The 12,515-nt window shown below is 41.5% G+C and overlaps 1 protein-coding gene across 1 annotated transcript in view; it reads left to right on the top strand.

Annotated features, from left to right (window-relative positions):
• The first annotated feature begins 221 nt into the window (after nt 1–221).
• The window catches only part of exd1 (exonuclease 3'-5' domain containing 1), a 35,388-nt gene continuing 23,094 nt past the window's right edge, over nt 222–12,515 (top strand). The window contains exons 1-4 of the mRNA XM_056247548.1: nt 222–505; nt 3,140–3,208; nt 3,349–3,379; nt 3,479–3,534. Of these exons, the coding sequence (XP_056103523.1) occupies nt 352–505; nt 3,140–3,208; nt 3,349–3,379; nt 3,479–3,534 (310 nt within the window). The 5' untranslated portion in view covers nt 222–351. The remainder of the gene's footprint in view (nt 506–3,139; nt 3,209–3,348; nt 3,380–3,478; nt 3,535–12,515) is intronic.

Raw genomic sequence — 12,515 nt, forward strand, 5'->3', positions numbered from 1 at the left:
TTTATTCTAAACTGTTTTAATTATTCTTATTTGTTTTGATTATTTTAATTTCTTCTATGTAAAGCACTTTGGATTACCATTGTGTATGAAATGTGCTATATAAATAAACTTGCCTTGCCTTGCCTTGCCTAAACAAATTTTCACTTCGTTCGACGCTGAACCGCAATTACGTTACAGTTTCTGTGATCGAGGAGCATGCGCTAATATTATCAGTGTCGCTTTAACGCAAACAGGAAACTCACGAATATTCATGTAAGCCCCGCCCAGTGCTGTCGAATATTCAGAACAGATGTTAATAAATCAATCACATTCGTCATTCCGGACAGGCGCAGTAACCAGCAGTTGTGTCTGATGAACAGTGTGATCAACATGGCTTCGTCTTCAGATGAGTGCAGGTTTCTGGATGAATTAAAGAAGAACCGCGTTAAAATAACTCTATCAGACACTGAAATCACTGGCGTTATTCAGCGAGTCCACCCGAAGAAGACTGTGCTTTTAGAGGACGGTAAAGCCCAATCAACATCTCTTAATAACTGCAGTTTGTAGAGTTACTACAGTTAAAGTGTGTTTATCCCTGCAGTGTCTGAGGCGAATAACTGCAGTTTATAGAGTTACTACAGTTGAAGTGTGTTTATTATTATTATAGATTATAGAGTTACTACAGTTGAAGTGTGTTTATTCAGTGTCTGAGGTGAATAACAGCAGATTATAGAGTTAGTTGAAGTGTGTTTATTCCTGCAGTGTCTGAGGTGAATAACAGCAGATTATAGAGTTACTACAGTTGAAGTGTGTTTATTCCTGCAGTGTCTGAGGTGAATAACAGCAGATTATAGAGTTAGTTGAAGTGTGTTTATTCCTGCAGTGTCTGAGGTGAATAACAGCAGATTATAGAGTTAGTTGAAGTGTGTTTATTCCTGCAGTGTCTGAGGTGAATAACAGCAGATTATAGAGTTAGTTGAAGTGTGTTTATTCCTGCAGTGTCTGAGGTAAATAACAGCAGATTATAGAGTTACTACAGTTGAAGTGCGTTTAATCCTGCAGTGTCTGAGGTGAATAACAGCAGATTATAGAGTTACTACAGTTGAAGTGTGTTTATTCCTGCAGTGTCTGAGGTGAATAACAGCAGATTATAGAGTTAGTTGAAGTGTGTTTATTCCTGCAGTGTCTGAGGTAAATAACAGCAGATTATAGAGTTACTACAGTTGAAGTGTGTTTATTCCTGCAGTGTCTGAGGTGAATAACTGCAGATTATAGAGTTAGTTGAAGTGTGTTTATTCCTGCAGTGTCTGAGGTGAATAACAGCAGATTATAGAGTTACTACAGTTGAAGTGTGTTTATTCCTGCAGTGTCTGAGGTGAATAACAGCAGATTATAGAGTTAGTTGAAGTGTGTTTATTCCTGCAGTGTCTGAGGTAAATAACAGCAGATTATAGAGTTACTACAGTTGAAGTGCGTTTAATCCTGCAGTGTCTGAGGTGAATAACAGCAGATTATAGAGTTACTACAGTTGAAGTGTGTTTATTCCTGCAGTGTCTGAGGTGAATAACAGCAGATTATAGAGTTACTACAGTTGAAGTGTGTTTATTCAGTGTCTGAGGTGAATAACAGCAGATTATAGAGTTACTACAGTTGAAGTGTGTTTATTCCTGCAGTGTCTGAGGTGAATAACAGCAGATTATAGAGTTACTACAGTTGAAGTGTGTTTATTCCTGCAGTGTCTGAGGTGAATAACTGCAGATTATAGAGTTACTACAGTTGAAGTGTGTTTATTCAGTGTCTGAGGTGAATAACTGCAGATTATAGAGTTACTACAGTTGAAGTGTGTTTATTCCTGCAGTGTCTGAGGTGAATAACTGCAGATTATAGAGTTACTACAGTTGAAGTGTGTTTATTCAGTGTCTGAGGTGAATAACTGCAGATTATAGAGTTACTACAGTTGAAGTGTGTTTATTCCTGCAGTGTCTGAGGTGAATAACTGCAGATTATAGAGTTACTACAGTTGAAGTGTGTTTATTCAGTGTCTGAGGTGAATAACTGCAGATTATAGAGTTACTACAGTTGAAGTGTGTTTATTCCTGCAGTGTCTGAGGTGAATAACAGCAGATTATAGAGTTACTACAGTTGAAGTGTGTTTATTCAGTGTCTGAGGTGAATAACAGCAGATTATAGAGTTACTACAGTTGAAGTGTGTTTATTCCTGCAGTGTCTGAGGTGAATAACTGCAGATTATAGAGTTACTACAGTTGAAGTGTGTTTATTCCTGCAGTGTCTGAGGCGAATAACAGCAGATTATAGAGTTACTACAGTTGAAGTGTGTTTATTCCTGCAGTGTCTGAGGTGAATAACAGCAGATTATAGAGTTACTACAGTTGAAGTGTGTTTATCCCTGCAGTGTCTGAGGTGAATAACTGCAGATTATAGAGTTACTACAGTTGAAGTGTGTTTATTCCTGCAGTGTCTGAGGTGAATAACAGCAGATTATAGAGTTACTACAGTTGAAGTGTGTTTATTCCTGCAGTGTCTGAGGTGAATAACAGCAGATTATAGAGTTACTACAGTTGAAGTGTGTTTATTCAGTGTCTGAGGTGAATAACAGCAGATTATAGAGTTACTACAGTTGAAGTGTGTTTATTCCTGCAGTGTCTGAGGTGAATAACTGCAGATTATAGAGTTACTACAGTTGAAGTGTGTTTATCCCTGCAGTGTCTGAGGTGAATAACAGCAGATTATAGAGTTACTACAGTTGAAGTGTGTTTATTCCTGCAGTGTCTGAGGTGAATAACAGCAGATTATAGAGTTACTACAGTTGAAGTGTGTTTATTCCTGCAGTGTCTGAGGTGAATAACAGCAGATTATAGAGTTACTACAGTTGAAGTGTGTTTATTCCTGCAGTGTCTGAGGTGAATAACAGCAGATTATAGAGTTACTACAGTTGAAGTGTGTTTATTCCTGCAGTGTCTGAGGTGAATAACTGCAGATTATAGAGTTACTACAGTTGAAGTGTGTTTATTCCTGCAGTGTCTGAGGTGAATAACAGCAGATTATAGAGTTACTACAGTTGAAGTGTGTTTATTCCTGCAGTGTCTGAGGTGAATAACTGCAGATTATAGAGTTAGATGAAGTTTGTTTATTCCTGCAGTGTCTGAGGTGAAAAGCGGACGGAAGTTTCCAGGTGTCAAACTGATTTTCGGACACGAGATTTTGAAAGGTAATTAAACTCATAATCTCATAATTTTTCAGTAATCCGATGGTAACCTCGTTATTAAAGTATTTTAGCAGGTGAAACAACTAATTACATCGGTGCAGTTTTTATTGATGAGCTAATTATTATCTTGCTTTTTTTGACAGTGGATTTCATCAGTTCTGTGAACGAAGACCTGTGAGTGTCTTTATACTAATTTAATGTGTTTTATCGCTTCATTTTGTTTTCTTGAATCGGTACAGGTCATGATTGTTCATTTATTTGCTGTGATTTCAGTGTTAATGAAGAGCAGAGGTCAGAGTTCAGCTCTTTCAGGAGGAAGATCATCATGGGTAAATAAAGGTCTTCATGTTTCTGTCAATCTCACACGTCACTTTATAGGCCAACCGGCAGGATTATCGATAAAAACAAGCTCTGTGATCAACAAAGGTTTATGATTCTTGTAGGTTCAGTCCATCAAGATAATTATCAAAGATGAACACAACTTTTATGACTTTTGAAGCCCAAATGCAGCTCCCAGAAGTAAAAAGCTAAAGGAAGGCTATAAACGAACTACACCACGGTCACATGGCTTCTACGTCATCATCACTGAGCTTCCAACTCTTTCAGTCTTCATCTAGACACATTTTCCCAGAACGTTTGAGTTATAGTAGTGTATAAGAGCAGGATTGTAAGCGTACCGCTGCTGTAAAAGCGGACTGCGTTTAGCTGTTCAGCTGATGATGTTTATCTCCTCGTCTGGCGTCTCATTTAACCACTTGTTAGCATCCGCCTTTTTCAAGACACGTCACAGCTTCAAATAATCGCGAGTGGGGTAATACTGATGTATTTTATGTCGTAGAATAAAAGCTGAAAGTGTCTTGAGCTGGTGTTCACCACAGACCTTCAGCCATTTACCCCAAACCCCATTGACTTCAGGACGCGCGTGTGAGAGCGAGGCTGTGCGGATCAGACGTGGAATGGCATCCGCTCCCAGATCACTGACAGTTTCCCACTGGAGATTTTTGTCTATTGAAATTTCTTGGACAGATTTTGCAGCGTTTCCTCAGCAGAACAATTCAAAAACACATGAAATAACAGCACAAGCCACTGTAGAGACATACAGTCACACCAAACATTATCCAGACACCAGATATCATTTTTTATATTTTTTCACTAGTGTGTGCAGGACACTATAGTTCATTTATGTAAATGAAGAGAGCTAAATAAAGTAAACTGTGACATATTATACCCAGTAAAACCCAGTAAAATTTATAAATATTTGGTACCAAAAATTATTCTGACACTTTGACCTGATCATGTTTTGCTGAAGTGTTTTTTCTTTAATTGCTAATGCACCTTTCTGCAAGACTTCTTCGGTCACTGTCTGTGCTCCCAGAGTAACATAGAGTGCAGCCTTAATGGATCTGGCTCCCAGGCTCCACCAAAGTGAGGTGCATTTGGTGGATTGAACTGAAAAAAGGATCTGGTGCTTAGCCAATTTGGTCTGCAGCTTTTCGCACTTGGCCTCAAAACTTGCTTTGAGCTCGTGCTCCCCTCTGCGGAAGTTGGTCCCACAGTCAGAGAGAGGCTCGATGGGAGTTCCCCGTCTAGCCACGAACCTTCTGAGTGTTATAAGGAATGAGTCGGTATCCATGTTGGGCAGCACATCTAGGCAGTGTTGTTTTCGTCAACGATGACGATAACGAAATGATTTCGTTGAGGCACTTTTTTTTATGACGATAACGCGACGATGACTAGCTAAAAATGGCTCTAAGGTGACTAAAACATGACGAGACGTTTTCGAGTTTTCGTTGACGAGACGGAACGAAAATGATTACAAGTCTGACGTTCACAATCACAAGCATGTCATTTCTGCCTATTTTGCGTGAAATCTGTCTGTTTTGAGCTAAAAAAAAAGTATCAGCAATGCTGCCGCTTCCTTGTTTTGGGTTGGCTACCCATGCCGCCGCGCGCACCAGATTCCACACAACACAACTGCGGCTAGTCACTCACCACACATCTTCGAAGGACCACGGCAGCGATCGAAGCCAATAAACGGGCTTGGTGGTCGGAAACGACGAGATGATTTATGGACATACTTTCAGTTTCAGTATAATCCAGCGGTTCTCAAAGTGTGGGGCGCGCCCCACTGGCGGGACGGGTCTCCTCCAAATGGGAGGAAATTTTCCGTTTTATGCTTTTGTATCTTTATTCGCTCATGGCGTCCGCATCGTCAAATTCATCTTTGCTGCGACACCGAACACTCCAGTTTATTAATAAACAATTAAATGTCTCCTTGCTATTTTTTTTACACATTTATAATCATTACTTTTGCCGGTTCTTTGTGGCAAGCTTTATGCGTGCGGTCGTGCGCTCGAGTGCGGCTATAACGCTCATTATCCTGTATAGCCTATTTAAGTAATTAAATTAATACAAAGGGGCGATTTGTCCACTAATGTTTTAAATGAACAACTACTAGTCGACTAGAATAAAAACTTTAGTCGGAGGCAGCTCTTATTCCACATATTCTGGAACCAGCAGGCCATTCTGTGTTGAGCGCGCGACCCTGAGCTGAATGAGCGAGCGGAGGGATATTCAGAAATGCGCTCTCCGCTCACATGCTCTGATCGGAACAAAGGAATGTTACAATAATTAATCATTAGTTTATATCTTATACACTGCCCATACACTACCCATCATTTTAATCCCATATCAAACACAGTATGTTATGTCTATTTTATCTATTTAAAAAAAAAATCACGTTTTTAAGTAGGCTAAAGGCAGAGAGCTGTGTGCATTCTTCTTCCCTTTGCCACATCATATCTCTGTGAGATGGGCTTTTCAGCTTCACTGAAAACAAAGTACAGATCTCGGCTGAACATTGAGCATGACGTTTGAGAAATTGTGCAATGCAAAACAGGCTCATTGCAGCCACTAATGCAGGGATAAATAGACCTGTCTTGCCAAATGGATTTCTATTCTTTTCTCTTTTTGTAACAGATTGCAAAGTGGCACTTTTATTTCTTTTCCATTTTTGAACTTGATACAAATTGACACAGCTGCACTTTTATTTTCTCTATTTTTTAAAGACTATTTTTTTTTTACTAAAATTGACTAAAACTTGACTAAAACTAGACTAAAACTTGACTAAAACCTTTTTTTGTTTTCGTCGACTAAAACTTGACTAAAACTATTAAGTTTATAAGTGACTAAAATGTGACTAAAACTAATAAAGCATTTTCGTCCAAAAGACTAAGACTAAGACTAAAACTAAAAGGGCTGCCAAAAACAACACTGCATCTAGGTGAATGCACCTGGTGGTCATACACTTAAACTATTCCCCATCTCTTTTCCGTACTCCGACCTCGCTTGACCTGGAACGTGCCAAAGCAATCTACTCCTGTTGAATAAAATGAAGGCTTCAGGAGGCGGAGACGACAAGGGGTCCGATCTGCCATCTTAGGAATAGCAGGCCTTGGAGGATCCAAAACTTGCGCCAGAGCTCTGCAAAGACCCTCTCCGATCCAGAATGGAGTAACTTCTTGTCAAACTGTCGTATGATAAGTTTGGTAATATGGTGCTATGGTTCTAGCATAATCGGGTGTACGACATCTTCCAGACTAGTAGAACGGTGCAACCTAACCTACTCGGATAAGGCCCCTAGAGTGGCCCAAAGGTAGAGTGGTCTTCAGCGGCTGGGATCTCTGGAACAGTAATGGCTGACATAATGCCACAGAACGCAGACCTCTTCATCTCTATTTCATCTGGGACCTCCACAAAAGAAGTTCCTTCGGCTACCACAACTCTCACGTGGTAGCTGAAGGAAGGCAGGACCTTGGCTGAACTGGTTTGGCTTGGCTAGGTTGGATAGTGTCATCCCTCTGGTGATAGCATCTGCGGGGTTATTCTGTGTGTCCACATACCTCCATGACAGGTGATCCGTCAGCTCCTGAATCTCAGATACACGAGTCCCTACAATCACCTTGTATCTGCAGGACTCTGTCTGTATCCAGGTAAGTACTGTGGTGGCTTCAGACCACAGCACTGCATCCCTCTTTCTGAAGGGTGAACTCTCTGGATCATCTGGGCAAGCTGAGCTCCGGTAAGGGCGGCACAGAGCTCAAGCCGTGGCATTGACTGTTGTTTCTTCTGTGCCGTTCTTGAGCATGCCAGCACAAAAGCTACATGGACTTGGCCATGAGGATCCTCACCATGTAGGTAAGCAACTGACCCATAGACGGACTCTGATGCATCATAAAAGACGTGAAGCTCGATGGTGTGTCCTGTGGGAAGTAGCTCCGGGAGAGACTGACCGTTGGGAGCTGAGAGAGCTCTTCTTCCCATGTAGTCCAGGCTTGCAGGAGGTAAACCGTTAAGTTTGGGTCGTCCCAGTCGCGGTCTTTGGCCCACAGTCTCTGGACCAAAACTTTGGCCCTTGTAGGGAAGGACAGGATATGATCCAGGGGATCATACTGGCTTGCTAGCATCTTATAGATATTTTACATGGTTGTCTGGCTTGGGGCAACCGGGCGATGCCTGTAATGGAGTGTGTCCTCAATGAAGTGCCAACTGAGGCCTAGCATCATCTCTTGAGCTTCACCATGCATCTGAGAAACCCATCTTTCGCTGCTGTCAGACTTGGCCTCCTTAGGTAGGTTGCGAATCACCTCTGGCTGGTTACTGGCCCACTGGCGAATATCGAAGTCACCTGCAGCTAGAAGGGTTCTAAACCTCGTCACAAGGTTACTGGTTTCTACTACGGTGGGTAGACTCTGCAGGCAGTTATTGACGTAAAAACACTGTTCAGCACTGTGGCGGACATTTTCCCCTGGTTGACTTGACTCCAAAGGAACCTCAGCAAGGGCTTGTCTCTATCCAGCAGGCGGACCTGGTGAAACATCCCTTTAATGTCTCCACTTACTGCGACTCGATGCTCTCTGAGCCTTTCAGAGCTTCAGAGTAGGGAATATTAGACTCTCATGAGCTAGCACAAAGCGATGTGCATGTGGCACCTTGACATGCTTCAGCAAGATGGCATACTTGTAATGCTCAGACTGAGAAGGATGGAGTATGCTAAGGGAAAGGCGTAGCTATGCCTACTCCACATATTGAGCTCTATCTTTTTGTTGAAGTCAGGAAATGTTAGGCCTTCTATATTGGGGGGTGCATGCTGATAGCTGGTGGAGGGATAATGGGCCAACATGGCTGGGTTCCCTTGGTAGAAAGGTTGGGGTACATAAGGAGGCTGATGTATTGACTGGTGCACGGGTAGAGGCATCATCTGATCGAGAGCTGGATTTACATGTAGCGATCTGGGAGGAGCCACATGTGGGAGATAGATATGAGGCTCAGGTGGCACCAGATGTGGATTTCCCAACTGAGGCTCCCTACCTTTCTCGTGTTGGCTGCCGGGTGCAGCTGCGTTGGGGTTACAATTACCTGATATGGGGTAGGATGAGAGTGAGCTATATGATGAGGCATTTCTTAACAAGCCTACGGACTGCTGTAGGCCCTGGGGTGACCCTTTGGGATGGCTGGGCTGAAGGTGAGCTGGTGGATGTTCAGTATCCTGTTTGATAGCTTGAACGTCATGGCGTGGATTGAGTGTATGCCGAGGGGGTTGGGTGACTCTGCTGAGAGGCGGAGGAGGTGTAATTTGTTCTAGCTGGTGGGTTAATTCTGCAGTTAAGCTTGGGTGATCCTTAGTTCTGTGGTGGTGAGGAGCAAATGCTGGGGAAGGCTGTGGTTAGCCTCCTCTGTCTGGGTAAAGTTGGCGTACTGGGGTCTGATGCCGATGACCTCCTTGACCACTGAGCTGAGGTCTGAGGGAATGGTGCTGCAGGGAAAGCTCCAAAAGCTCTGTTTCTTGGCCGTTTCACTCTGTTGCCTCCCTGTCTCCAAAGCCTGATGAACAGCTCCCTCTGCTCTTCGTGCCTGTGCTTATGCGTTAAGCTATGCGGGTCTGTATATTCGACTAAAAAATCATTCAGATATCTTGGGCGTTGAACTGAGCATTTGGGGCGCACAAGTGAAACAGGGAGGCTGATTCCTTCTTTACTGGTTACCATATCGTTGACACTATCTGGCTCGAAGGACCATAAATTGTAATGGGGCTCTACTGGTTACGAAAATTAGTCACTAATATGGGGTGTCTAGTCAGGACACGGAAGGCAGGGATTTAATATATACTTTGAAATACATATGCACTGGCCCTATTTCTTATGAACTTTACAGTGTAGGTTTGGTTCTAAAGGAAAGGAAATAAACATAGATGTTAACTAACATAACACATTTGAGGCTAATAACTCTCCCTAGATACTTAAACGATGTTAAACGTCCTGAAACGTGAACTACAATAAGAATGCCATACAAGCTACACATACAACAAGTCAAGTCAAATATATTTATATAGCGCTTTTCACAATACAGATTGTATCAAAGCTGCTTCACAGTATCAATCAAAACAACTTACAACAAACAGTGTTTGTTTATTACTGGAAAAAGTCACTGAATGTAAACTCGACCATAAACTGCTAATATTAACTTATTAGTGATATAATTGTAACTTACTTGTGGTCACTGACGCACACTACACACACAGCTGAACAACACAAACACGCACAACAAACACACACGAACAACACAAACAAACACCTGAAACACAACAAACACACACATCAAACACAACAAACAAACACACATGAACAACACAAACAAAAACATCAAACACACACACCTGGGCACAGCCCTACAAACACAGCTGAACAACACAAACACACACATCAAACATAACAAATACACACCTGAACAACTCAAACATACACATCAAACACAACAAACAAACACACATGAACAACACAAACAAAAACATCAAACACACACACCTGGGCACAGCCCTACAAACACAGCTGAACAACACAAACACACACATCAAACATAACAAATACTAGGGGTGTCCCCGACTAAGGATTTTCATAGTCGAATCAGATTCGTCAAGTCCTGCCTATAGTCGACTAATAGTCGAATCATGTGTGTGGGTGTTGGGGAGGGGGCGGGGCTTTAACATTTTAAAGCCGCGATGTACAGAACATCACACAAAGATATAGAAGAAAATGTATAAAAACATTTTGGATCAATAAAACTAAGAAATAACATAAATAACTGCAGAAAGGCCACACTGCAGATAGGATTTGCATTTCACATGCAAATCAAATTAAATCGGCTGAATTGCCTGTACGAGCATGCTCTATTAGGCCTACAGCGCAACATCGATGCACTGAAAAATAATCAACAATTAAGAACACAATATACATTTATAATAAATAAAAATACAAAACGAAATAAGTCAGAATCAAGTCACAAGAAGCAGAACAAATGCGCAAAATGCCTAAATTGCAGGGGAACAAGTATTAAAAACACAAGTCACAAATAGTTAAATTAGATCACCATGAGTGATCAATTAATAAAATAAAAATAAAGAAATTATTAAAATAACGAAAGTATGGCCAGGATTGTCAACTTTGTCTTTTTAACTGCAGAAACAACAATAAACGCAAAACTGGAGCGGCAGTCTTTAGCTAAACGTGCTCACAGTATCCAAAAATCAAATTGGAACCGGCTGAAATGTTTTGAAATCACTTGTACCCAGACCTGATCGAAAAAACAAAATCCAGTCTTTCACTCGGCCTGTGTCCGTTTGAGTCTTTTCAAATTGTGTGCGCGGATAAAATACATTCTAAAATGCTTAACGTGAAAAACGCTTATAATGGCTTTGTCCTAAAACTGTTATATTAAAAGATCAAATTCTGTACACACCTTATTAATAAAGCATACTATATAGCCTACAGAAAAGCAGATGAGCCCAGAATATGAACGCAACGCGTTTTATTATAGGCTACGTTAAGCATTTTCCTCCCATGGAAAACCGTTAAAGAAAAAGCTTTACGTGACTTTCTATGAAGAAACGCGTTGGGTTCATCTTCTGGGTTCATCTGCTTATCTGCACATAGAATGGTTTCTTAAGGTGTGTAGCCTACTGTGTACATAAGCACGTAAAAGTGCCATTTAAGCGTTTTAAAAGCTTTTTTCACGTTAAGCGTTTTAGAACGTCCCGAGGAAAACCAGCCTGTTAACGTTGGCCGGCAGAAGTGCGATCATGGTTTTCCTGATGCTAAATCCAGCCTTGGAGAATATCCTTTCTGATGGTGTGCATCTTTAGATTTTCTTATCCCAGACATTTTTAAAGATTTAAATCCCTGCCGACACGACGCTCCTCTGTCGGTCACGGATCGAAAGTGAAACTTAAATCTGTCACGGGGTGTTTGGATTTATTCACGCTGCACGCACGTTAAAAAAATATTTATTAAAAGCTTCTTTCTTTGCACATTTTTATTGACAGCATTATCATTATAGGCTGTATATTAACGAATTGACAGAAAACCAGTAGTTCTATGTGAAATCAGACATTGAGCACACTCATATAGCCAAAATGACATAATCCTCGTTTAATAACACATCTGCGAAGATTCGACCGTGAGATTGGTAGTCGAATCAGGCTCCTCCTATCGAAGCATCGAATCTTCGACTATTCGGGGTCACCCCTAACAAATACACACCTGAACAACACAAACATACACATCAAACACAACAAACACACACCTGGGCACAGCCCTACACACACAGCTGAACAACACAAACACAAACGCACACCTGAAACACAAACAAACACACACCTGAACAACACAAACATACACCTGAAAAACAACAAATACACACACCTGGGAACAGCCGTAGGGCTGAGAAGGGCAGAGAAGAAGTATGGAGTAGGAAGTATGTGTTAACCACATGGAGAAGCTTTCTCACTGATGCTGTCTTGCTTTTTAAGGCAACACACACAGTTGAACAACACAAACACAACAAACACGCACACCTGAAACACAACAAACACACACACCTAGGCACAGCCCTACACACACAGCTGAACAACACACACACACACACACACACACACACACACACACACACACACACACACACACACACCTGAAACACAACAAACACACACACACACCTGAAACACAACAAACACACACCTGAACAACAAACATACACCTGAAATACAACAAAGACACACCTGACCAATAATCATATACCTGAAACACAAACACGCACCTGAACAACACAAACTCAACAAACACACACCTGAAACACAACAAACACACCTGAACAACACAAACATACAACTGAAACACCACAAACTCGCAAACCTGGGAACAGCCCTACACACACAGCTGAACAACACAAACACACACATCAAATACACACCTGAAAC

The sequence above is a fragment of the Rhinichthys klamathensis genome, unplaced genomic scaffold (genome assembly GCF_029890125.1).
Source record: "Rhinichthys klamathensis goyatoka isolate OS25496 unplaced genomic scaffold, OSU_Roscu_1.1 h1tg000049l_1, whole genome shotgun sequence".
Taxonomy (NCBI): domain Eukaryota; kingdom Metazoa; phylum Chordata; class Actinopteri; order Cypriniformes; family Leuciscidae; genus Rhinichthys; species Rhinichthys klamathensis.